This window comes from Colletotrichum navitas, assembly GCF_030913465.1.
Source record: "Colletotrichum navitas strain CBS 125086 chromosome Unknown LY79scaffold_87, whole genome shotgun sequence".
In the NCBI taxonomy this organism is placed as follows: domain Eukaryota; kingdom Fungi; phylum Ascomycota; class Sordariomycetes; order Glomerellales; family Glomerellaceae; genus Colletotrichum; species Colletotrichum navitas.
The window spans coordinates 61,785-87,342 of record NW_026850633.1 but is presented as its reverse complement, the minus strand read 5'-3'; the positions used below and the strand labels follow the sequence as shown (position 1 = coordinate 87,342).

The 25,558-nt window shown below is 53.5% G+C and overlaps 10 protein-coding genes across 10 annotated transcripts; 6 read left to right on the top strand and 4 right to left on the bottom strand.

Annotated features, from left to right (window-relative positions):
- Positions 1 to 142: 142 nt before the first annotated feature.
- Positions 143 to 1,276, bottom strand: LY79DRAFT_583470 (aromatic prenyltransferase; the record flags this gene model as incomplete). The annotated part of the gene is made up of 1 exon (XM_060560325.1): positions 143 to 1,276. The coding sequence occupies one exon, from the start codon at positions 1,274 to 1,276 to the stop codon at positions 143 to 145; it is 1,134 nt and encodes a 377-aa protein (XP_060409306.1).
- A 985-nt stretch (positions 1,277 to 2,261) lies between these two features.
- On the top strand, positions 2,262 to 4,257 carry LY79DRAFT_696930 (cytochrome P450; the record flags this gene model as incomplete). Its single annotated transcript, XM_060564841.1, has 7 exons — positions 2,262 to 2,535; positions 2,606 to 2,691; positions 2,745 to 2,826; positions 2,884 to 2,967; positions 3,053 to 3,664; positions 3,734 to 4,113; positions 4,210 to 4,257. 7 exons carry the CDS (start codon positions 2,262 to 2,264, stop codon positions 4,255 to 4,257), a joined length of 1,566 nt encoding a protein of 521 aa, XP_060409305.1.
- Positions 4,258 to 5,264: 1,007 nt separating this feature from the next.
- Positions 5,265 to 6,783, bottom strand: LY79DRAFT_583468 (uncharacterized protein; the record flags this gene model as incomplete). The annotated part of the gene is made up of 3 exons (XM_060560324.1): positions 5,265 to 5,594; positions 5,620 to 5,897; positions 6,723 to 6,783. 3 exons carry the CDS (start codon positions 6,781 to 6,783, stop codon positions 5,265 to 5,267), a joined length of 669 nt encoding a protein of 222 aa, XP_060409304.1.
- A 3,747-nt stretch (positions 6,784 to 10,530) lies between these two features.
- LY79DRAFT_652953 (cytochrome P450 2D18) lies at positions 10,531 to 12,762 on the top strand. The gene is made up of 6 exons (XM_060562588.1): positions 10,531 to 10,789; positions 10,848 to 11,132; positions 11,195 to 11,330; positions 11,393 to 11,416; positions 11,469 to 11,941; positions 12,004 to 12,762. Exons 1-6 carry the CDS (start codon positions 10,599 to 10,601, stop codon positions 12,506 to 12,508), a joined length of 1,614 nt encoding a protein of 537 aa, XP_060409303.1. The 5' UTR covers positions 10,531 to 10,598; the 3' UTR covers positions 12,509 to 12,762.
- A 593-nt stretch (positions 12,763 to 13,355) lies between these two features.
- Positions 13,356 to 14,138, top strand: LY79DRAFT_399736 (uncharacterized protein). Its single transcript, XM_060553014.1, has one exon. It carries the CDS (start codon positions 13,481 to 13,483, stop codon positions 13,934 to 13,936), a length of 456 nt encoding a protein of 151 aa, XP_060409302.1. The 5' UTR covers positions 13,356 to 13,480; the 3' UTR covers positions 13,937 to 14,138.
- On the top strand, positions 14,031 to 14,887 carry LY79DRAFT_525268 (PUA-like domain-containing protein; the record flags this gene model as incomplete). Its single annotated transcript, XM_060555707.1, has 3 exons — positions 14,031 to 14,256; positions 14,346 to 14,480; positions 14,574 to 14,887. Coding segments are annotated over 3 exons (675 nt in total), but the record flags the coding sequence as incomplete, so codon positions are not given.
- A 293-nt stretch (positions 14,888 to 15,180) lies between these two features.
- Positions 15,181 to 16,483, bottom strand: LY79DRAFT_673434 (U3 small nucleolar RNA-associated protein 6; the record flags this gene model as incomplete). The annotated part of the gene is made up of 2 exons (XM_060564174.1): positions 15,181 to 16,302; positions 16,397 to 16,483. The coding sequence occupies 2 exons, from the start codon at positions 16,481 to 16,483 to the stop codon at positions 15,181 to 15,183; spliced, it is 1,209 nt and encodes a 402-aa protein (XP_060409300.1).
- A 1,305-nt stretch (positions 16,484 to 17,788) lies between these two features.
- LY79DRAFT_525309 (Frag1/DRAM/Sfk1 family protein) lies at positions 17,789 to 20,667 on the top strand (the record flags this gene model as incomplete). The annotated part of the gene is made up of 4 exons (XM_060555709.1): positions 17,789 to 18,146; positions 18,214 to 18,340; positions 18,436 to 18,477; positions 18,540 to 20,667. 4 exons carry the CDS (start codon positions 17,789 to 17,791, stop codon positions 20,665 to 20,667), a joined length of 2,655 nt encoding a protein of 884 aa, XP_060409299.1.
- A 1,502-nt stretch (positions 20,668 to 22,169) lies between these two features.
- Positions 22,170 to 24,507, top strand: LY79DRAFT_399619 (cytochrome P450). Its single transcript, XM_060553012.1, has 5 exons — positions 22,170 to 22,418; positions 22,534 to 22,684; positions 22,790 to 23,250; positions 23,322 to 23,554; positions 23,654 to 24,507. Exons 1-5 carry the CDS (start codon positions 22,353 to 22,355, stop codon positions 24,345 to 24,347), a joined length of 1,605 nt encoding a protein of 534 aa, XP_060409298.1. The 5' UTR covers positions 22,170 to 22,352; the 3' UTR covers positions 24,348 to 24,507.
- LY79DRAFT_399655 (uncharacterized protein) lies at positions 24,434 to 25,194 on the bottom strand. Its single transcript, XM_060553013.1, has one exon. It carries the CDS (start codon positions 25,100 to 25,102, stop codon positions 24,668 to 24,670), a length of 435 nt encoding a protein of 144 aa, XP_060409297.1. The 5' UTR covers positions 25,103 to 25,194; the 3' UTR covers positions 24,434 to 24,667.
- Positions 25,195 to 25,558: the final 364 nt, after the last annotated feature.

Sequence of the window (25,558 nt, the reverse complement as noted above, 5' to 3'; positions counted from 1 at the left end):
GGTCCGCTCTTGCAGTACGACAAGCCGACATAAGAATGCCGTCCAATTGTTGTGGAAAAATCCTGATTCGGGCTGCAAAGATTCGAAGCGGGGTTAGCTTTATGCGCATGCGCCGAGGGATGCAATAACTGGACGGGAAGACCTACAAAGCTTTTTGGACAGCAGCAACATACGTGTCGGCCATATGAGTAAGCCCCCAAGCACGGAAGAAATTACTGAGTGATTGGGCGATCCGCAAGTCCGTGCCGCCGTAATGGCGCACAGGGATATACACTTTCGGCACTGGGGCAAGACTGTTATGCTTCATCTCCATATTGAAGATGATTCCTGCCGTGCGGTGTGTGCTGGGAGGTAGATCCTCCTCTGGAGCTGTCGTTCCCAAAACGTGCAGATAAAAGGAGCGGATCAGATTCAAGCCGTGGTCTATCTCTGGACCCTTGAGCGCACCCCCGAGTGAGTACACCTCCTCCACCCGCGCCAGGCAGGTTTCCTTGGTTCGGAGGTATAGCTTGAAGCGGGAATCGACTGGGCTCACGGCGTCAAACGCAATAAGTTCCAGCCGCAAGATGCTCTCGTTATTGCGCTGCTTCTTGTAGCAGTAAACGAAGTCCCGGACGTAGTTGAAGGCAGGCTCCAGGTTTACCGGGAGTTGCGCGACAACATCAGTGATGATTTCCCCAGCATGATTATTCGCTAGGAGAGAGATTGGGATAGGGTAGAAGTAGACTTTCGGAGCCGGCTGTTCGCCATCCAGATCGAACGAGATGGTATTGGTTGTCATGTGTTCATTGGGCGCCATTTTGGACACAATCTCGTTCGCGTGCTTGGCTTCAACGTGGAGGTGCTTCTTGAAGAACTCCCAGAGCTCCCCGTCGACAGGGCCACGCCCTTGACGCAACAGACGCGACATGACCACTTGAGATTCGTCCTGGTTGAAAGGGTCTTTGACTGTCCCGGCGAATGGGCCGATGGGCTCGGAGCCCACCCGAATTTTGGATCGGTTATGCCCGATATTCCAGCTGAGCTCAGCAGGTGAGAAATCGTCAGAGCAAAAGCTGTCGAAATGCGGGATTCTAGCCCCCGACTTGGTAGTGATGGGAGGGGGTCCTAGGGACGATAAAACATGCTGTTTGGTGAACTCTAGATAATGTTCCTGCTCCTTAAGAGAGTATCCAGCACTCTGCATGAGGGAAAGGAGAGAATGCGAGACCTCATCTCGCCAGAATTGCGACTCCTCTTGACGTTCGGGCTCCGGGCCGCTCGTTGCCATGACCATTTTGACGACGTATTGAGATGATGGAGAACGTGGAAACTCAGAATAAACACTCAAAGATAAATAATGCAATGAATTTGGTATATATTGTTGAGATGCTTGGGAGAACAACGACAAAGCAAACGGTTGTTGTAATATATGAGGGACTTTGACACAAATGCGCAGGGCGATATTAAATCTTTTATAACTAGGACAAGCCTGCGAAGCACAAAAGACTTTCCCGAAATTCCCGTTGTAAGTGGCTACGCGTTGCTCACGCTAACTTTGACATGTCCGGAAGAGTGGTTCCAGGCTTTGTGGTCTGGGCCTCTTCATGTCCTGCGATATTTCCAACTGATCCGTTCTTGCAGGAATACATCCAGTAGAGGATTCAGATGGGAGAAGGATATGCCTGCGGGATCTTGTTTGGTCGCAGATCTGGCACAGGATACCGGACCAGGAGCGGAACTTTAATATCTCGGGTTCCGTTAGGGACCCAAGCTCGATGGAAAGGTCCCCTTAGGACGGTCGCATGTTATCTGAAAGACTCATCCTATAAACTCACCTGGAAGTCCGCTCTGTCGGGTCCCCAAAGTGGCGACGTATTTGACTTTCGCCATCGGTACCCTTTTCAGAAAACGGTTCCGAGACTCCGGTAAAGCCAGAGTCGTAAGTTCATCGGCAGTCGTTCAAAGTCCGGAGTTTCTGCAACACTTCGCTTACTTCGGAATGAAGCTCTGGTACAGTTTGCCTTAAAGGTCTCTAGTCCTGTCTCCTGGCATAAGTTCTCAAAAACCTTCACCCGAAACAGTCAGGCCGGGAATTTGATAGGGCTGATTATCTGTCAGGCGACGCACTGAGCGACCGTATTCGTTGGTCATATAATCATAACGTGGGAACTTACAAAATTGTGCGGTAAGGAAAGTATCGGTCACTTATTCTTCATCTTTCGCTTGAGCCGTGATCCATTCTACAACTGTATCCTTGATTTAACACAGGTCTTCCGAACATGGATACCAGCACTATCTCTTTGCACTTACATTGGCCGCCGCAACTGGTGCAACTGCTGAGCAGCACCCCGGCTCTTTCCGCCGTCATACTATTGGCCCTCGTCTTATCATTCGTTCTCAATCGAGCCACTGAAGACCGCTCCATTCCCAAAATCACAAGTTCAAAGTCCTGGTTTGCGACCAGGCAAGACTTTAATGCGCATGGAGTCGAGATTATTGAAAAAGGATTCCATGAGGTCAAAAGTGGCGTGTTCCGGGTGACGGCCCTAGATGGTAATTAAGTATCCTCCAAGACATATGCAAACTCGAATACATAAAACAGACGACATGCTGACGGCTGCAGGCTCCGATCTAGTCCTTATTTCACCGGAACACTGGCTGGCGATCTGCAAGAAGAAAGACGAAGAGGTTGCGCCCGCACGTAAAGAGGTTTGTATCTAGTGCACAGCTTTCTGAGAATCAGCATAGCTAACCAGGCTAAGTTTTTCCTCTGTGACTTGCACGGCGCACCATTCGAGGAGCCTTTTCTTTACCGATACCTCGGCGCACGCATGCCGGGATTTGGTATGTGTTTCTACAATATATCTCGATGCCAATTTTCAAGACTGACATCCGAGAAAGACCGCTATCTTGATGTCATATCTAAGGCACTAGACGAAGGTTTATCCAGCATCCTAGATCAAGGCGTCGATTATTCCGCAGACAGTAAGTTTAAAATTCCATGAATCTACCCCCGTGCTTCCCACCCATCAATCCCGAGAACTTTACTGATGTAGTTTACACATGGAAGAATGCAAGCGTGTTATCATGCAGCCCCAAATTCTACGCGTCTATTCTCACGTCATATGGCGCGTAATAATGGGCAATAGCTTCAGACCAGAAGTTGTGGAGATATTCGAGCAGTACTCCGCTACACTGATACCCGTAATGAAGAAGCTCAAAGCAAAAAGACCTATCATGGCTCGCATCACTGCCGCCTTTTCAAGTGAAGTGCGTCACGTCAACGCACAGTTGGAGCAAGCAACCGCGTTCTTTACACCGATGTTTGAGCAATACATTCAAGCGTTCGAACAAGGATCACCAAAAAGCGAGTTGAACAATGAATGGTTTAAAGAGCTTGTTTCCATGGCACCGGCTGAAAAGCGCCACGATTACAAGTTCCTCACTAACGTTTTGATTGGGTTTGCCTTCACCTTTGTGTTCTCGCCCGGGCCCTCAACTACGCAGGTTGTCTACGAGTTTGCTTTCCGTCCTGATTATGTTGATCAGGTGCTCGAGGAGGCACACAACGTCTTGGGGGAGCAATCGGAAGATTGGATATTCACGCGGGACAGCCTTCGCAGACTTTCACTGTTGGACAGTTTCTGCAAAGAGACTCATAAACACCATCCAACAGCTGCCTGTACGTTCCGGCCCTGTTCCATCATCGCAGCCTTTAAACTAACCAGCCCCGGACTTCCCCGGCGAGCAGCAAACCTGATGAAGAAGATCCACAAGACTCAAACGCTGCCTAACGGGGTCGTCCTGCCCGCAGGCACCATCTTTGAGGTGGTCATGACGGCGGCCCACTTGTCCAACCCAAACCTAGAGAACCCGGCCGAGTGGAATGGACGTCGCTACCACGACCTGCGGCAGAAGATGTCTTCGACAGCAACTGGCTCCAATAAATACGACTGGGGCAGCGCGACAAGGGATGACGTCAACTTTGGTTACGCCTCGCACATGTGTCCTGGCAGATGGGCTGGCTGCTCTATTGCTAAGATGTTCCTCATCAAGCTACTGACCAGCTACCAAATTCGCCCAGAAGATGGCGTGACCGAAAGATATGAAGATCTACACTCTGGCCAATACGTACGTGATACATTCCAAAACTTGGTGCTCTTTCTCCAAGTTGTTCTTCTGCACCAATCGCATTGAAATCTCTAGACTGACCATGGAGACTTTCAGATTTTGCCAAATCCAACCAAACATATTCTCATTCGGCCGAGACATTAGCTATCGAGTATACCTGATCTGTTTCTGCATTGAGGTGGCAGACCTTTGTTGCACGATTACTTGATGATTCTCATCTTAGAAACATGGGAACATCCGCACACACGTAAATGAAGTAACTATAACAGTATGAGTATTATGTAAACGTAGTATTGGTGAATATCCTATCTTGTGTTGAAAAATCTTGTGTATTTAGCATTTCTGATACCGCGAGGACCAATATCAGTTTTGTATTTAGATTAAAGGTAACGAAAGAATCAGTCAAAATCCTTGAAGGTTTCAGTAGTCTTAATCGTTCAATTAGCAAGTCAACAAGATGAACCAAAAAAACTGTCGCGCAAAAACGACGCCGTTAATTAAAGGCAGCAATTAACGCCTTATATTACATTATGATAGAACCAGGTTTCTGACTACGGACTGTCGATTCTGACACTGAGCTGTATCTTTTCTCTGTTTCACCAAACGCCGGAGGGGTAATGCTGAACATTGGGTCAAGTTTCAGTTTCACTTTTGCAGCTGATGCTTAGAAAATTTATCAAAAGTATTATGCTGAATTAACTGGAATTTCCAAGAGAGGGAGTGGAAATTTGGCATCCGAAAAAAGGGCCTTGTAAACTGCTCCACGAAGCAACGTGTGAGAGGAACCCATCATTGTATCTCCTGTTACATGCTCATTTGATGTGGTGCATATATTGAATTATGTGACGTGCGCATCCCTATGAAATCTCTCTGTTCAGATTGACTTCACGCTTTGTAATTCAAAGTCTGGGGAGGAGGAACATCTGACAGCTTTCACTAATGAATAGCAACCAAGATGTAAAAAGTATAAAACTGCTACCGAAGATCCAATGAGGAACGACTATAGTTGAATGGTACTGGCACTTATATATTTCTTCTTGGCTTTCTCAACTACTGTTAAACCTACAGCAAAGACGAAAAAAGCTATTCAAGGATTTGAGTGGCGCCATCTCACTGGCATGGCGGTGAAGAATCAATGGCCTTTAGCTTTCTCACTCCTGCCTCTGGAGAATAACAAAGTGAACGATGTAACCCTGAACAATGATAGAGGTCTTGGCTAGAGGACCAACAATGCCATTCCAGATAGTGGCGTTGACGTTGATAAGCTGAGGGTTTTGGCCCTCCTCAGTGGGGATCTTGGACCATTCGAAGTTCCAGGTGATAGTTCCGTCATGAGCACCAGAGGTGACAAGCCTCAGAGATTCTTCGTTAAACGAGATGTTGACGAAGACTTTTGAATGGCCTTCTGCCTTGGTGATAACAGCAGAGATGGACAAGACGCAATGGCCAGGAAGGTAAGAGTGGATAGGGGGAGGATGTCGCTAGCGAGAGTGCCAGAGGGCTCACTGATATCCTTTGAGCGATGAAATTGACGCCAGAGGCGATAGTCTCGCCCTTTAGGCCAGTGTAATTGATCTCAATGTTCTGTAGGCCTTCCGCCGTGTCTATAAGGGTAGTCTTATTGTTGAAGCGGGGAGCAGGAAGGCAGATGTGAATTTTATCCGTAACGGTCTGGAATTCTGGGAGCTTGCCGAGACCGCCGGAAAACCCAACTAGAGCAAACCGCAAACCGCCAACAAAAACCTTCACTCGCTCAAACTTTGACCCAAGAACGAAGCCCGGGACTTTGGCATTAAGTACGAGTTGCTGAGTTTTGCTGATGTAAACGGCAGAGATGTCTGAGGCAGAAAGAAGGTTGGCGATTTCAATGAGGTGTAAAATGATCAAAGTTAAGATGGAGTTGTGTGGTATATTGTTTCATACTATTAATATGATACGGTATTGCTGATGATGGGGAAGAAAGAGGAAAGAGCTTTTCTATGCGTTGACCATGGCTTCTTATAGTAAATAGGGCATAGGTAGAACATATGTTAAGAAGTCCAGAGAAGACGCCTTGAAGTGAAACCCATGTCACGCTTGGAACAGGCGACGCCACCCCTTCTTCAATCACCGCAACGGAGACAAATATCCGCTCCGATGGCCGAGGGAATATGTAGGGCATGCAGCCAAGTACCTAGGTATCTAGATACATATTCCAGCACCTTATACTCGAGTGCAGCGAGTAGCTCGCCTGTTTGACAGCTTCCAGTCTGGGGGCGTCATAGAGCTAAGCTCAGCCTCCCGATGACGCCGGTACATACCTTCCCTTTCCCATGAACAATATCACATTATCATCAATCAAAACAAATGCACAGACATATAGACGCGAGACACGAAGTACAAGCACCCAAGGCACAAGAAATGAGACTCCAATACAATCCTGAAATTCCTCGGCTCTTTCTTCCTTCTTATTTCATAATTCTAGCATTCCGTTCTGTTGTATTGCCTGCAGTGACCTTCTGGCTAGCAAAGGAGCAACACCGAGTTGGGTACTAAGCGTACAACGTTCCAATCATTGCATGCGCCTCTGGTTTCTTCAGTTCCTTCATCTAGCCATAGCTATTACTTACCAACGCCAATGCCTAACAACGCGACTCTATGGGATTTCGGCTGCATGGCTACAAGCCTCATTGGGTTCGCAACCTTCAGCGTCGATTAGCGTGTCTTTTCGGTGTCCCTGTCGTATGACAAAACTTCGCCTAACACGCTGCCAGCGGATTTATCGAAGCGATACTGAACTGCGGCGGCGACGGGGCCATGCGTGGAATACTCTACCATGCCAAGGACTGGGGGCTTCAAGACATGTGGATTTCTAGAATATTAGCTAGTGTTGTGTCTTCATGACTTTGATTGGGCAAGCTATCCAAAGAGCTAAACTCACTCTATTTGACCCAAAACAGAGAGATGGGAAATAACTTTGCGGGCAGTCGCCATCCGAGATCGGCTTGATATGAAAGGCTAAACTTTGAAAAAGGCATAATGAGGTGGGAGCTGAAAAAAAAGTTATTCGGGTCTTATGCCATCGTCCCAGCTGCCGTACGGATAGCAATGCGGCCCGTCATACATAAGCTTGCCGTTTTTATTGTGTCTCAGCTCGTCGCTTTGGTTCAGACGGCAACGAAAGAGAGAAAGCAAAGTTTCCAAAAAGTCACACCATGTGCGTGTTGGTGAATGTTAAAGTTCCTTTCTGTGTGTTTAGCTAGAGTTAATGCAGCCAGGCTATGGGGCCGAAACAAACGCATGGCGCGAGTCAGCCGCACAATTTGCATTTGAAAGCGCCAAAGTTTTTAACCTAGAGTTGAGATGTAGCTTAGAACACTACACACCCCTATTCCATCTACAATAGGTTCTAAAATGTTAACATTACTAACTTCTTTTGACTTCTAACTACTGTAACAATTTCTATTCTTCACTAAGCATCAGTCGAGCGCCCGACGTCCCTTCTGCCCATGGCTTTGCAGTCCTGCTGCCAATTGGTGTCCTGACACACTACCTCAATAATCCTGACCTAGTCCGTCAACCACAGGTCTTGCAGAAGTTGCCTCGCTGTAGGCCGAGCGTTCGAGTCCCACGTAAGGGCTCTTCGAATGAATTTCAGAAACTTGAGATTATTCTCATGTTTGGTCTTTGCTGCCTCAAGGGTATTCTCTCTTAGTATGGGCACAGACTCGCCCCACTTTCCTAGGAGACAGTAGTTAGACTGCCTGTTAGAGGGGTTTAATACTAGAGTATAATTCTGTCAAACGAATCATGTTCATCCAGGTACTCAAGCGCTCGATTACGATGCTAATCAAGGAGCTCTGGAGGTGGTGGGCCCAGTGCCGCGACGAGTTCGGCAAAGTGAACTCCATCTGAGAAACTACCATCTTCTTTGCAGGCACTAAACAGCGTCTTTCCTTCAAGGAGATCCCACGCCTAAGACATGGAAAGAGTGGCTAGTAAGTCTGTCAGAGGAACTACAACTTTAATTTAAACACATAATACTGTAAGTCCTACGCTCCAGATATCAACTAGACTACCCCATTAGATGTGCAAGAGCGTCTCCAGGACACAGTACATAATCAGTATAATGTCGCTAGCGTAGTAAACAAGCCAAGCATAGTTTCCCAAAAATAAAAAAGCAGTAGTAGCCCAGCATTAGGCTTGATTAGGTAGGAAAGGTAGACAGTCCAGCCTTTAAGTTACTTGCAAGGAACAGGGCGTACAAATTAAATTTCTTCTAGCTTTTAGAAGAGAGTGTTGTTATCTGTCCTAAGTAGTATATTACTAGGATAAACATCTAATACCACTTTGGCCGCGATGTGAGGCATGTTTATTTCTAAGAAAATACATAGGAAGGGTAGCACTAAGAAGTGCACACATACCTATGTATACGTATTATACCTCTATATACAGGAACAAGCGCTTTAGGAAGGTCTTAATAGCGCTCTTTACAAACCCCTCAGGAAATCTGAAACTGTCTATAAACACCATGTCCATATTACAGATACTTATTTAAGAAACCTGAAGAGCAAGCGCAACATGCTTGCCATAGGGGCTAATTACTTTAAAAGAAGAAAGCAGCTTTCTGACATTTTTTGCGCTAGGGTGCTAGCTTAGGAGATACTTGTCTAAGTGCTTACAGAATAGCGGCTCCTAGTACTAGACTAAGTTGTAAATTTAGATTTTAAGTGCTACGTATTAGTGGTATCTATGCTAGGTGATTAGCACCCTTGTTACACCTAGACTAGGTTCCTTACTGCAGGTTACGCGCAAGCTAGCTAGTAGAGGACAAGCTACAGCTAAGTTTTGCTACAGTTTAGAAACAGTTATTAAGACCTCACCAAGGCAAATAGGATAAAAGTGTTCTAAGCTGTATTCCAGTATAGTATCCTCCTTAACAAGCTGGTATTGCCTGAAGGCATCGAATCTTGTTACTAGGAACGTCTGGGGCGTTGACTGTGGGCGCTGAGACGACATGCTATATTTGGCAACGAGAGACCTGGTTGTCGAAGCTATCGGTATGCGATGCTGAGATCGAGGTGGTAATGAAGAAATGAAGTGAGTTGGTAAATAAGAACGGGGAAGTCGTCCGCAGGCGACTCGGTATGGCTCCATGATAGTTGCTCTGCTGTGTACTATGTAGCGTATAAGTAAACCATGTATGCATGGCAGCTCTACGGGGATTTGGATTGCAGCGGGGGTCGGTGCGACCCGCTGCGAGGTAATGTCATTGATCCGGTATCATACGAAGAGGCCTCAGGATGCCGGTCCCTAGGGCTGGCTGGACCTCCTGACCCAGAGCTAGGCGGCATAGTTGTGCCCGCCGCAGGCTGTGAGGCTATCGCAGGAGGGCTCCAGATGTGAAAATCGAGATTGGCTCTTAAATCGAGGGGCCGAGACGCAGCCACTCTTAACACCTCAGAAGCAAGGCCGATACCACTGGAAGAAAATCAAGTTTTGCAGCGGTGCACTGAGCCCGTGAGTCGCGTCGGTTATTGGGTGGGATTGTAAGTCTGATACCCTCGATTATCATTTATATTGGCCTTTAGTGCACTAGAACCTACTCCTTACAACCAGCGCTCTTCCTAATTCTCTAGCGTCACAGTACTTCGCGTTCGTATGCTTGGAAACGTTGGTATAGACTGATTTGGATGGGTTAGTGCACTTGACGAGATAGTGGCTGCATATCTGCAGCGGGCGTTTCCAATAATGAGTTTTGGCCGTATCAGTCAGTAATCGCACTCGGGTTTAATGCAGTTCGCTAATAACCGCTTATCGGGATCTAGAGCGATTATATCCATCAATATCCCCACTCGGAATCGGCAATGAATACTCTAAGCGACTTGCTAACAATGCAGTCAGCGTCGTACAGCAACTGAGACAGGCCTCTTGAATATTGATTCCACGCAGCCATGCCTGGGACTGGACTCACCTGCAGGGTTCGGCAGCTACTGTACAGTGACGTGCAAAAAGTCTTGGCCCACCCCTTTATTTCCCTACAGCCAACACATCTACCCCATCACTTTTACTAGGAATAGAACCACAAAAATGATAATATATATGGCAAAAGTATAGTCAATTAAAAGCTAATTGTTTGTCTATCAGTATCGTACATAATCCCCGGGCCCGCCGTACAGCTCGTAAGCGCCGCGGTGTTGACTCTATATGACGGTTGATAGTATAAATGCGGGGTGAGCCCAGACTTTCTGCATGTGACTGTACACCGCATCTGCTAGGAGTGTTTAGTCTAATAGATCTATCACCACAGGCAGGGTTCGATCTGACGTAAGCTACACGTAGCAATATGATGTAGGATGGGGATCATCGGGATGCTTTTGGCGTTTAAGGCGGATGACAAACCGATATATATATATATATATATACAAATACAGAGAAGGACCGGACGCTGAGATTGACAGCTGCGGGTTGATGCTCCTGTTTTCCGGTGAAACTGGTAACATACCATGGGGTTAACAGTAATCACGTGGCCCTTTACGGTCAGCTATTACTCCCTTTTCTGGACCATCCCAGCCATCCTACTACTCTACAAAGTCCTCACATTCGGAAGCAGGGAGAAACATCTTCCGCCTGGTCCTCCAACAATCCCTATTCTAGGAAACGCCCATCTCATCCCACCCGCAGGCTTCTTCTCCAAGTATGTATCACAGAACTTATTCACAGTGATTGTAGTCCGGGGCTAACTAGCTCCCCAGGCTCAAAGAATGGGGCGACCAATATGGGCCAATGTTCTCGATCAAGGTCGGCAAGAGCACCATGATTGTCTTGAATGACAGGCGTGCCGTGCACGAACTCTTGGTCTCCAAGGGCGCCCATTTCAATAATAGGCCATCTGATGAACAATTCCGCCTTGCGTTAAGGGACGAGAATATAGCCTTAATGAAAGAAACCGCAAAGTGGAGGGAGCAGCGCAAGATCACGGCGCAGTTTTTCTCGCCAAAGAATTTGGACACAAGTTTGAAGGGTGTGCAAGAAGCCGAGTATGCTATGATATGAACTGCAACCACCTCCGTTTTGTGGGCCATATGCTGATACGATGCAGGGTCGCTACGTTGATGTACGATCTTCTGAACAAGCCCGAGGAGTTTACACAATCCATAAAGCGAACGACCGCCTCAATCGCGAGCATCACCCTGTTTGGTAATCGGGCAACGGACTGGGGAAGCTTTTGGGCATATGTAATCCTCAATCGGCGAACTTCAAACTCCACAAGTCTGAGATTGCTAACATTAATTACCAGGCCGTCTACATCGCCATGGAAGCAGTGAGACCGGCACACTTACCCACTCTTTGTGGCAAAGCTGACGCTTCCCCAGGTATCAAAAGCACTCGAGCCAGGAAGCTACCTCCCGGTTGACCAGTTCCCAATCTTGAAGCTCATTCCGGTCAGTTGGATGGAGTCCAGAAATCGCGCGAACGAATGCTATAAGACCGTGGCGGGCGTATGGAAAGAGGCCTATGAGCGTGTCAAAGAGCGCCGCGAAGCTGGTGATAAGAGGGTATCTTTACTGGACAGCGTTCTCGAGGGGGAAATCGAGATGGGCGTGCCACACGCGTCCACGGCGATGAACAATTTCTTCGGGGCGGTCCATCAGGGCGCCGCTGATACCACAGCCACAGCAACCCTCACGAGCATCCTGTTGCTCGCTAAGTACCCGCAGTTTCAGGAGAGGGCACGAGTTGAGCTTGACCGTGTGTGTGGTTTTGAAAGGACCCCTAAATGGTCCGACTTTAAAGACTTACCGTACATTAACTGCATCGTCAAAGAAGGGCTGCGAATAAGACCAGTGTATGTCCATCCCCTAGTAAATGATATATGCAAGAGTCAGGCTAATTACTCTAATTCTACAGAGTGCCATCTGGTGTGCCACATGTGGCCGCCAAAGACCAGATTTATGACGGCATGCTTATCCCGGCTGGAAGCGCCGTCTTCATCCCGGCGTACGGCCTCAACTACCACCCGGACTCGTTCTCCGAGCCGGAGGTGTACAACCCGGATCGGTACCTTGCCGTAGCACATAAGCTGGCGCCGGAGCTCGCCGCCTCTCCTAATTACAGCGAACGGGATCACTACTCGTACGGCGCCGGGCGTAGGTTGTGCGTCGGCGTGCACATGGCCGAGAGGACCCAATGGCGTCTGATCGCGCAGATACTGTGGGCGTTCCGAATCGAGCGGGCGATCGGTGACGACGGGACGGTGATTGAACCGGACACAAGCTACGCAGCGTACGATGACGGGTTCTTGAGCTCGCCGAAGGAGTACAGGGTGCGGTTTGTGCCGAGGAGCGAGAAGCATGCGGAAGTTGTGAGGCGGGAGTTTAGTGAGATTGAAGGATTTCTCAAGCAGTATGAGTAGGGAATAAAGCGGGCTTGATGAGACATTCTCGCCTTGGGGTTCCGAGCTGCTTCGAGGTCGGTGGAATAGAGTCCGTGATAAACTGAAGCTCAGGACTCAGTGGTCGAGGGCAACGGTCTTAGTCTTGCTGTTACGATAGCTTCCCATAGTATCTGTCAGGAAGATTATCATATGCCATATCGCGGGGCGTTTCACTCATTGCTCGCATTACTTCCCGACATATAGGACATTTCCTTTATATCTCTACAAACTTTCATAGCAATAAGCTTTTTCTGATCCTATTATTACATGCCCTGCTGTGTGCTCTAATTCGTGACACTTACCCTTTAGACTAGACCGGCAGGCCCGATTTGTATCTTTCGAGATGCTTCTTGTATCTTTTGTTCAGCAACTCGAAGACACTGATAGGCCGGACGCTGCTTCTGGTCCCTTTACTAAAGAATAACTATTTATGAAGTAGCTAATGGGGTCAGAAAACAAGCTACCGTTTGAGTGCTTGAGGTTAGAATCACACGCAATTGCTATAACATTTTATCCTTGGACCCCCCCCTTCGGCTTACAGGAGCGTGTAAGCCAGGCGCACAGCATCAAGTTGGCAACGGCGTCTCGTGATTGAAGGTGCATACCAAGGGTGTTCAGCTAGGCTCACTAGTAATTGACTTCAGTCGTAATAGTTTGGCGAGAATCATCTGTTTTTGGCGACATGATGCTCAGGTGATTTGAGATCACCAGACCTCAGGCGGCTGTTGAATGGCATTTTCCACCTCAAATAACAACATAAAACGGTCCTGAATTATAGTCATCTAAACCTCATGGAAGTGTACAAAAGAAGTTGGTTGAACAAAAAGTTTATAACCCCTGGCGTCAGTCCGCGGCTCTAAGCGACTGTGTATGGTGATTACATAATCAAGCCCAGACTGTGCATGCTGTGGCATCACGACACTGTGCTCTCATCGCCATTCCGCGTCTGTGATGAGGTTCCTGCCCAGAGTCACAAGACAAGCACGGTGTGCCAGCAACATCAGGTTTTCTCAAACACCATACGTATTTCTTCACGCACGCACTACGATTCATCTCGTTCCATTTCATCACATATCTACATTCACAATGCCCGCCGTCACCCGCAATCTGCGGTCGTCGACGCGACTGAGCGCTGCACCCTCGGCAGACAAGAAGAAGCAGCAGCTGGAGAAGACTCAGACGGCTTCCAAGACGAAAAACAGCAAGAAAGTGACTGCAGCAGCGGCGTCGTCCATGGTCACCACCACTAGTAGTCGCAAGAGGAAAGCCGAGGAACAGCCCAGCAAGCAGGACGGGGCACCTATGGTCGAGCTCGCCGCCGCCGCCGACGACGACGAGCCCAGACCCAAGCCCGCCAAGAAAGCCAAGGTGAGCCGAGTGAAATTACGGAACCCCCCTTCCCTCTGACACACAGGCGTTTGCGTGTGGATGTGTGCAACAGGTGCGGTGCGCGGGGACAGACAATGGGGATGCTCACATTGCCTTTGAAACCTAGAAGCCGGCGGCAGCGAAGAAGGAGGCGCCACCCAGGAAGACCAGGGAAGAGCTCGCGGCCATGCGCGCCGCGCTGGTACCGGACGTGAACCCCGACGCCGAGCCCAGGGACCCGCCGGGCCCGCGGTACTGGCTGATGAAGTCGGAGCCGGACGTGCGCATCGAGGATGGGTACGAGATCAAGTTCTCCATTGACGACCTGGCGGCGAAGAAGACGCCCGAGGGGTGGGAAGGTGTGTGTGCTTGTTTCTGAGCAATGTTCATCCGGTGAAATGCGTAACCAGCGCTGGACATGGACGAGGTTGGCTGACGGGCTGGTTAGGGATCCGCAACTACGTCGCGCGGAATAACCTGAGGAGCATGCGTAAAGGCGACAAGGCCTTCTTCTACCACTCCAACTGCAAGGAGCCCGGCGTCGTCGGCATCATGAGCATCGTAAAGGAACACTCGCCAGACTGTGCGTCGCTCTCCTTCATTTCCTCTCCCTGCCCTCTCCCTTTGCCCGTCCCCTCCCTTCAACCCCACCTCCTGTCGGCCTAACAACGTCCAGGGAACGCCTGCATCAACGACAACCCGTACTACGACGCCGCGGCGCCGCACGACGGGAGCAAGTGGAGCCTCGTCCACGTCAAGATCGAGCACAAGTTCCCGCGCATCGTGCCGTTGAGCCTCCTCAAGGCGTCCCGGGGCGGCGGCCCGCTGCGGGACATGGAGCTGCTGCGGCTGGCGCGGCTGAGCGTCACCAAGGTCACGCCGGAGGAGTGGGACGAGGTCGTCCGTATGGCCCGGGAGCTTGACGAGGACGGCGAGTGGGACGAGACGGTCGAGGCGTCCAAGAAGTTCCCCAACTACACAGCGGCATGACATGACGCCGGCCGGCATGACCCTAGTAGATGCGACCATATCGCGGAGGGTTGTTCATTTTCTTCTCTGACCAAGTTTGATTAGGCTGATATCTGCAAGTGGTATCAAGGATTTCGGGGGGAGACACCGGATACATCCCGCCGGAGGGCCGCTTCTAATTTCCGTCACGTTGTTTGCGCCGTATAAAACACTTTTTTCTTCTCTAACCCTTCCCCCCCCCTTATTTTTTTTCTCTATCTGTATCATTCCAGCCCCTCCCTTTGTACAATAACTTGGCCGTATATAAGCGGCAGCTATGACTGCAACTTTCCCTTGGTATGCTCCAACACGGTCCTGATGCCCTCGTCGAGATCCTCGACGAGCAGGATCAGCTCGATCCATACCAGAGACTTCCTCTGCAGCGAGGCCTTGTCCGAGGTCTGGTCCAGGCCCTGGCCCAGGCGGGACAAGACGTCGCGCAGGCCGAGGGGGAATTGGGGCGTGTCGGAGCTGACGCCGACCAGGGGCAGGCGGATGTAGCAGTTCCAGGTGGCGGGGTGGGCGGGGTCGTGGTCCCGAAGGACGTCGACGACGTGCGCGACGATCTTTGTCGCGGACGAGACCTTGGCGAAGGAGGCGAACATGTCGAAGAAGCGCTCGGCGACCTCGGGGCCGAAGAAGGGCTGCTTCCGGGCGATGTCGAAGATGGCGATGGGTATGGCGCCGTCCAGGGCCGGATTGTTCTTGAGCGATTTGCTCTCCTCGTCGTTCATCACCTTGTCCTTGGCCAACGCCGGCAGCCTCAAAGCGTCGTCGTCGTTGGCGTCCTGCTCGTCGTCATCGTCGTCGTTGAACTTGATCTCGTCGTCGTCGTCCATCTTCTCGCCGGCCAGGGGGTTCTCCTGCTCGGCCTTCTTCTTGCTGCCGCCGGGGCCCTTCTTGGCCTCCATCTTGGCCAGCCACTCCATCTCGCAACGGGCGTACTCGACCCACAGGGTGCCCTCGGTGGTGCAGAAGCGGCAGCCGCGCATGAAGTATCCCCGGGCGCCGCCCATGTCGCCGTTGGAGGCGGAGCGGCGGCCGGCGAAGATCCAGAGGTCGGGGTCGGTGGGCATCATGCGCAAGGCGCTGGCCATAGTGCGGCGCCAGCGCTTGGTGGCCTTGACGTCGGCGGTATAGGCGAGGTACTGGAGCCAGAGATCCTTGCGGCCGGGGTGACGGGTGACGGCGCGTTCGTAGATGGCGAGGACGCGGGCCTGGGTGGCGTGCTGGGAGGCGACGTGGCCGATCTTCATGCGCTTGCAGCGCTTGGAGCGGAGGGCGTCGAGGGACTGCTCCCACTTGGCGTAGGCGCTGAAGTCTTCGGGGTTGGAGCGGGGGGCGAGAACGCGGTGCTCGAAGTCACTTCGCTTCTGGACGATTGTGCGGATCTCATCCTGATGACGGGGGTAGTTTGTTAGATTTGCTGCGGAAGGTCTTTATCATTGACGAGGAGGGGTCTGGGTGAGGGGAGGGGGGGCAGATTCGTACCTTTGTGAAGATTTCCTTTTCCTCCCATTCGCGCAACTGGGGAACGGAACGCTCCAAGTAGAAGCGGGCCTTCTCAGCGACGGCCATGATTACGAATCCGAGGACGAGAGTGAGTGTGCTGTTGTATTGTCCCTTGGTTTCAGCAAATATTGAGTCGAGTCGCCTGGTCGCAGTGTACCACGAGCGCTGCAGAAACGGCAGAGGAGGCAGACAGACCGACGAAGGAAAGGAAAAAAAAAAAAAAAAGTTGGCGAGGCTGAGAAGCCCGACCGAAAGTTAAGTGGGGCATCCGCCGAGGTGTGGCTTTACTTCCTTCCCGGACTCCGGACCGGCTTGGAGTGGTCCGTGCATATGTGGCTAGGGATTTCAGCCTTGCGTCGAGCCACCCCTGTGCGAGCCAATCCCAAAACGGAACAACCAGGGGGAGTTGTGCTTCAATTGAAGCTACAGCAAAAGCTCCGGTGGGCTCCCCTCGTTCGTAACATTAACCTCGCATCCTCGTCAACAAACCCACACAGTCTCATTCAGTCATCTTCCTTGTCGCCCTGCCCCTGGTATTCCACATCACGCACACAGCCAGTCGTCGAGCAGTCCCCACGATCAGGCAGGGATTGCACTGTTGTCCTGTAAAAAAGAATTGGAGCCTGCGAGGCCCTGGACAGCCCAACCACGCGATTCACAGCTCCATCACCGATCCCGTTTCTGTTTGCAGTGTCCCATCCCTCCCGCGGCCCGCCGAGGCTTACGGATTTCTTGGTGCTGCGGTGCCCGGGTTGCCTGGATTCGCCGGGTTGTTTATTCCTCTTGTCAATCCCACTCTTCTCCCTCCCTCTCTCTCCCTCCCCTCCCTCTCTTTCCCCTTCCATCTAGCCGGTCTTCCCGATTGCTGATTGCCGGATCCCCCGGATGAGCGTCTTTTCTCTTTGTTTTCGCTGCTGCCTCCCGAGTTGAGAAGGGCTGTCCTCCCCCCCAAAGAGAGCGCAACAAGTTCACACGATGTCGTCGAGGTACAAGGACAAGGACAGCGGCGTTGCGCTGACTTTCAATGGCAAATGGATCAGTTGGTTGCATACCACCACAGCTTACAGTAAGTTGCCGAGCCCTCGTGGCGCCGACGCCGAGTTGCTTGCTTGCTGAAGCTGTCACGATGACGATCGGGTGACGCAGAGGCAGCACCCGTATGGGTTGCGCAGTCGTAGGGAGTCGCGCACAAGAAACTTGTCGAAAAGCTGATCAATTCCTCCAATAGCTGCCTTCATCAGCGCATTCATCGTCGGTGTCTCGCTGCATTACCACAAAATCGTCCAGAATGAATGGTACGGATACCCCCAAGAGTGGTTTCCCTCCGTTTCGGCCACGATTGGCGACCGGTACCCCGAGCGGTCTTTCTACATGTTCTTCATCGCCATCACCTCGGGCCCGCGCTTCGCTCTCGTCGGGTTGTGGTACCTGTTGACGAGGAGACCCGGGCAGACGCTGCCAAAGTTCACGTTCGCCATGGGCATCATGCGCACCGTCATGTGCGGTGGCTTCACCTACGTCACTTCCACCGACGACCACGACTGGCACGACATTTTTATGATCTCCTACATTGTCGCAACCCTCCCATGGACCATTGGATGCGTCCTGCTCAGCCCGCCGAACCCGCAGGCCATCAAGTACCGCAAGTGGATTGCCAGCACCTTCTTCGGAACCCTGGTGCCCTTGATCTACTTCTTCATCCAGCACAAGGTTCACCGTGTCGCCGGAGGTAAGCTGCTTTCCTGCCCGAGACGGGTGTCCGTAGACCACGGGTAGCTGACCGCGCGCGCGCATAGCCTACACCATCTACGCCTTCTTCGAATGGGCCCTCATTCTCTTCGATGTCGCCTTCGACGCCGTCACGGCCCTCGACTTTAGCACCTTCGAAGTGGTGATCAAGGACGTCAAGGGGGCAAGCAAGGGGTACGTCCAATGGCTTCCAAAATAGAGTCATGTACATACTGTACACAGGGCCACAGAAAATAAACCAGTTGAGCGTAATCTAAGCCTTGTCACAGTGAGAACCGATCCTCTGTCCCGTCTGCCGTCCTGGAGAAGGAGTAAGCTGCCCCAGATGCCGCATCCCACCGCAAGACCTCACGTGGAGCTGACTTGCCTGCAGAAAGGAAAAGGCCACCGCTGGCGTCCTCACTGGCCGCTTCACCTGGGCCGAGGCCCTCGACACCGCCGCCGACGTCTACCACGGTTTCGTCTTCTGGACCATGCTGACTGGTCTGGGAGTTTGCGTGTGGTACTTCCCACTGTGGCATATGGGCATCTCCGGCTACGAGGCCTTTGTCATGTCCACCATTCTGCCCGCGATTCTGGGAATCCGTGGAATCCGGTCCCTCGTCGTGAACAACCAGCGCATTGTTCACCTCATCTCGCTGGTCGGACTGCTGGCCTACAAGGTGGTCGACCCTGCCAACCGTCTCTTCACAGTCGGCTTCGCCGTCGCGACGTCCTGTCTCGCCTGGACCGCGACGCTGTGGTCCGAGAGAGCGCATCAAAGCCGCCTCGAATCCAGGATTCTCGCGTGGACCATTGGTCTCATTGCATCGTCCACGGCCAAGTTTATGTGGTACACTAACAACCCTTTGTGGCCTGTCGTGCACGCCGCCAACGGAGGTTGGAACGCTACCGGCTTCGCCATCGCCGTTGTCGCTGCGTTGCGATTCACCCGCAGATCGCCCCCCACCACCGGCGACTATCCCGAGGACTCCCAGAAGGGCGGCTCATCCATCTTGGCTGCTTTCGGTGTCGGTGGCCTGTTCTTCGGCCTGCACTCCCTGCTGTCGGACACCAGCACCATGATCCTCTGGGTTTGGGACGGCTACCCGATCCGGGGACCTACTTCCAACACGTACGGCTGGATGACCATCGTCGCAATGACGGCCGGTCTCCTGATCGGTCTCTACCGACCCGGCTTGATGAGCTCGTGGACTGCCTACGGCATCGGCTGCGTGGGTGCTGCGATCCTCACCTCGTACCACCACTGGTTCGGCTACTACGGCGCGCTCACGACCGCCGTCTACCTCATGGGTCTGTCCGTCCCGTTCCTGTTCAACGCAGCCAAGAAGAGCCCCGGAACGACGTTCGGCCTCGGCTTCTTCATCTACAACATCATGGTTCTTTTCCACGTCTGGGTCGTCGCATACGCTTTTGTGCCCGGGGGACCCCTCGTGCGCGAGCATACTGACTGGGTCATGATGACCACCTTCCTGCTGATCGGCGCCGGTGTCTTCGACCTCACGTCGTCGCAGGCCCGCCGCCGCGACACGCGCCGCTCGTCGCCGTCGCAGCACAAGAAGTACAACACAATCGCGGCCGCCTTTGTCAACGTCGTCTTCCTCGCCGCAGCGTTCATGCGCTTCCCCACCAACGACTACAAGCCCTACCACGCCGAGGACCGCATCATGACGGCCGGTATCTGGACCATCCACTTCTCGCTCGACAACGACATGTGGTCATCCGAGTACCGCATGCGCGACCTCATCAAAGAGCTGGAGATCGACGTTGTCGGCCTTCTCGAGTCGGACCTGCAGCGCATCATCATGGGCAACCGCGACACGACGCAGTTCCTCGCCGAGGACCTCGGCATGTACGTCGACTACGGCCCAGGCCCCAACAAGCACACCTGGGGCTCTGCACTGCTTTCCAAGTTCCCGATCCTCCGGTCGACGCACCACCTCCTCCCCAGCCCCGTGGGCGAGCTGGCGCCGGCCATCGCCGCGACGCTGGACGTGTATGGACAGGAAGTGGACGTGTTCGTTTTCCACTCGGGCCAGGAGGAAGACCCCGAGGACCGGCGGCTGCAGACGGAGTACCTCTCGAAGCTCATGGGCGAGTCCAAGAACCCGTCGGTGCTGCTGTCGTACCTCGTGACCAAGCCGCTGGAGGGCAACTACAACACGTACGTCAGCAGCACGTCGGGCATGCACGACGTGGACCCGACGGACTGGGACCGGTGGTGCGAGTACATTTTGTACAAGGGCCTCAAGCGGACGGGATACGCGCGCGTCAGCCGCAGCACCATCACGGACACGGAGCTGCAGGTGGCCAAGTTTGTCATCCCGCGGTCGGAGGACGAGGTGCAGCGGATCGAGGCGGTGGACGACGAGACGCGCAACCGGCGGGTGGGCGAGGAGGAGGTGCCGCAGGGCTGGCGGTTCCCGTCCTTGTTCCGGGGCCAGGGGGTGCGCGATCACCGGTACCACGTCTTTGACGAGCCGAGATATTACAATCACTGAGATATGGATACGATTTAATGGGCTACGGGGTATGTATGGGTACAGGGTACAAGGGAACGGGGGGGAATCGGTGGGTTGAATTAGTAGTATATATATATTATGTTACATTGGGCAACGCGACGGGTGTACATGGTATCAAATACCCTGTATGGTACTATCGACGACTGATGTATTTGTATGGTGATGCGCTGCCGACACGATCCGATGCAGAGAAAAGCTTTCCATACACGACTTTCAGCTCATTCCACCCCCTTTATTTAATACCCGGCGACAGTCTGGATTTCCTATACATCGAGGGGATGGCACATACTGCAAAAACTTTTTTTTTTTGTCCGGAAAGGTTATGTGATAGGTAGACAGCGGCACACCTCACGGACTCGACACACCGGATGAGGGCGGGGCAAGGGCGCCCAATGAAGTAGAGGAAAAGGAGGAAGAAGACGAGAGAAACCCGCGTAAAGCCATTGAAGGCCGGTGCCAAACGAGCATCGAAGCGCGGACCTCGAGCGGAATTCCCTACCGTACTTCGCATCTCTCATCCCTCATTTTTGCCAGGTTCTGTCTGTGTCTTGTCTTGCCGACTTCTCCGCAGCCGACGCTGGGGGGGGCTGGACCCACTTGTTGCCGGTAACCGAAGGCCCCGGCGCCCGGTGATTGGTCAGCTGTACATGCATATGCAATAGGTACAGTAAGGCGGTACCAGGTTTTAGTGCTATATCAGGTACGTCACTATACCGTCCTCCTCCAATTTCTCATCAGAGGAGCCAACAGAGATGGGCACACACACACACACACACACACACACACGTTTTGAAGGAGAGATGTGGTCCGTTAGTAACGAATATGCACCTCTGCGGGACGTGTTTTGTAATCAGCCCGTGTCCGGTTGGTCCCCGTGGCCTGATGCGAAACCCCCCAGTGCGGGGACATTGTGCGGGATACGATGCTGGGCGAATATTTGGGGTAAACTACGTAGCAAGTAGGTAGAGCTACCTCCACTAGTATTATTAGTTGGAACTAAGCCATCTGCGGGTCAAAAGAGTCTGGGGTAGCTCCATGTCCTTTGTTTTACTACTTGCTGTATCCAAGCTTCATGTCAAAAATCCGAGAGTAGCCGCGCCCACCGTGTCAGAGAGACGAGACTCATCCCCCCCCCCCCCCCCCCCCCCCCCCTTTTCCTCTCCCCTTCCTCCCGCCGCCCGGAACAGGAAGGTTATGTGCGCCCGCTGGGATGATAATGCTTGGAGAAAAGAATAGAACAGCCCAGTGTTTACGTGCATGTGGCTATCTGGGGGCGGATCCAAAAATGGTTGGTTGACTGTCTCCTTGACCCGATTTGGACCGTGGAAAGCCGACGGGGCTGGGTTGCGTAGGGCTACGCTTCCTCACCTTTCCCCTCCCGCTCGATGCTTGATAATAAGAGAGAGAGAAATGCCCGGGGCGCACGGGTTCTCGATTGTTCGTGTAACAGACTTAGTCGTGGCTCGGGTCCTTGGTCTCTCTCCTCTGCTCTCTCCAGTTTCCTCCTTCTCGCCATTCCTCACCATTTGACGACACTCTTCCCACCCTGCCCAAAGAGTGCAGAGTGAGTTACTTTGGAATACGATCTGCACATCAATCCGATTCGACCGACGCAAAGAAGAAGGAGAAGAACTGGAAGAGGAAGAAGACAAATACAAGTCACCATGGCGCCGGCGGCGAATCACTTGTGGCTCTGGCTGGGCCTCGCGGCCGTGGGAGGCGTGATATACGTGAGTTTCATCCCCAATCCTCGACATGCATCGCCTTGCCCCCCCAGAGAGCCATCGTGAACGACAAAACGAGGAGCATCACACAATAGAGCCGGTCCAGTCTGACAGTAACCAGGTTGCAGGCATTGTGGTCTACCGCCTCTTCTTCCACCCGCTGGCCAAGTACCCGGGTCCGCTGGTCGCCAAAATCACCGACGGCTACCAGCTCTACCACGCCTGGAACGGCGACCGCCATCTGGACTTTTACAAGCTTCACAACAAATACGGTGCGCGGCCCTTACTCCATTGCCGCTTGCTTGCTTGCTTGCTTGCTTGATAGACATGTCGTGCAGCGTGCAGCATGTGAGACTGACAACCACCACCCGCTCCAGGCAAGATCGTCCGCTTCGGCCCCAACTCGCTCTCCTTCAACTCGGCCGCCTCGCTCAAGGACATCTACGGCTTCCGCACCAACGTCCGCAAGGCCGAGTTCTACAACGCCTTTGTCCACCCGGCCCCCAACACCCACAACGCCCGCGACAAGGACGTCCACGCCCGCAAGCGCCGCGTCCTCGCCCACGGCTTCTCCGACAGCGCCATGAAGGAGATGGAGCGCTACATCCTCGCCAACGTGCGCTGCTTCACCGCCGAGATGGGCCGCGCCGACGGCGCCGCCGCCGCCGCCGACTCCAAGGGCTGGTCCGCCCCCAAGAACATGACCGACTGGTGCAACTACCTCGCCATGGACATCCTCGGCGACCTCTCCTTCGGCAAGGCCTTCCACATGCTCGAGGCCCCCGACAACCGCTTCGCCCTCGACCTGATCGCCGCCGCCACCAAGAGGCATCTTCTGGTGAGTCCTTTTCCTTGACTGCCGAGAGAGAGAGAGAGAGAGATCGTCCACTGACAAGCCCCCAACAACAGTGCGGCACCATGCCCATCGTCGACAAGCTCAAGCTCGACAGGCTCCTGTTCCCGACCATCGCGGCCGGCCGCGCGCGGTACATGGCCTACAGCAAGGCCCAGCTGACGGAGCGCACCAAGCTGGGCGAGGACACGGACCGCCGCGACTTCTTCTACTACCTCCTCAAGGCCCGCGACCCGGAGACGGGGCTGGGCTTCTCCGTCCCCGAGCTCTGGGGCGAGTCGAACCTGCTGTGAGTTGTCTTCCCTCCTCCTCCCCCTCCTCCTCCTCCTCCATTTTGTCCGACCTTCAGCCTGGGCCCCTTATGTCTGACAAACACCCCGCGACCTAGCATCATCGCCGGCGCCGACACGACGTCGACCGCCATGGCGGCCACCTTCTTCTACCTCGTCCGCAACCCCGACGCGCTCGCCAAGGCGACGGCCGAGGTCCGCGGCAAGTTCTCCGACGTCGAGGACATCCGCCAGGGCGCGGCGCTCAACTCGTGCGCCTACCTCCGCGCCTGCATCGACGAGGCCATGCGCCTGTCGCCCTCGGTCGGCGGCCTGCTCCCGCGCGAGGTGCTGGCGGGCGGCGCGACCATCGACGGCGCCCGCGTGCCCGCCGGCACCGTCGTCGGCACGCCGCACTACGCGATCCACCACAACGAGGACTACTTCCCGAACGCGTACGCGTACGTCCCGGAGCGATGGATCGTCGGCGCGAGCAACCCCGCCACGGCGGCGGCGACGACGACGACGACGACGACGGAGGAGGACGTGGCGCGGGCGCAGAGCGCCTTCTGCCCCTTCAGCGTCGGGGCGCGGGGGTGCATCGGCAAGGGGCTGGCGTACGCCGAGATGTCGACGACGATCGCGCGGACGCTGTTCCTGTACGACGCGCGCAGGGCCGTCGGCGTCGTCGACCCGGCCGAGGGGCGGCCGGAGCTGCCCGAGGGGCGGAGGCGGGCGTCGGAGATGCAGCTGTTTGACACGTTTACGAGCATGAAGGACGGGCCGATGGTCGAGTTCCGGGCGAGGTCGTGAGTTTGTTTTGGGGGAGTTATTCTGGTCTTTTCTTTTTCTTTTTTTACTCTTTCTTTTCCCTTTTGGTTCATGAATGAAAGGGATCGAGATGATGGAAAAGAATGCGATTGAGAATGGCCCTCCCCCCAAAGATCCCGACAGGATGAGACTAGGTTAGGTTTGTAAGAAACACGCGTCTTCTCAGGCGCGGATCCCAGGACGGGGACGTGAACGCCTGAAGCTGTCGTCACTGAGTGCAGCGCAGCGCAGACGAAGGGCGTGTGTCTTGTTTTCCACGTGTCAATTGGCATTTGCCGGATCCCGAGAGAAACCAATATAAATTAAGATGAACAGCGGGGATCAAATGCCACCCACCCCGTAGGACTAGACAAACTCGTGTATGGTGTGTTAACCCTTGTCTCCCCCGTGCGTGTGACTTGCGCACTATCCATGCCCGTCGGATTGCTTCCCCCTCCCCTCGTTGCTTTTCTTCTGTTTCCCCCCCCGCCCCCAACTTCTGCCCGTCTTTTTGAGTAAAGCCCTTTCGGCCTCTTTGATCCGCCGTAGACGTTTGTTCCTGCCAGGAACCGGGTCGCACCGGCACCCCCGGCACCCCCCCTCTTCCACGAGTCCCGGACTTGATGGGGTTTGTTCAGTTCTAGGCGCGCGTCACCAGCGCGAGTCCCTTCGCTGGTGCGCCCCCCCCCCCCCGCGGGGATCGCGGAGCCGTTACTTGACACTAGGCTCCCATGCAACGACGGGCTCACCCGGACCATCTTGTGATCGCGCAGCAAACGGCCGCTTTGGGGAGGGAGCCGGTGAAGGTGAGGAGGACTCTCGGCATGCAGGAGGTCTTGCGCCGGAGGGTAGAGGGGGTTTTGCCGGCGCACTTTTTTTTTGGTATTTGACTTCTTCTTAGCAGCACCGCCACCGACCGCAGCTACTAACTTATCCCATCATCTATCCGGGAAAAACGGTATCCAATAACCCGAACTCTGAGAACCAAACCTCGGAGCTCGGGTTATGGGGATACGGCTTTTCCAGGTGCCTGCCGTATGTGGTTAGATACCGGCAAAAACACCCGCTACCGCGCCGGAGGGCCGGGGGAGCCACAGGGGAACGACGTGCGGAGTAAGGCTTTCTATCCATGCTATATGGGTTATAGGTAGATTCGATAAGCAATGCGGGGGTGGAATGACCAGCCCACTGCCACCACCATAAACAGACCCTCT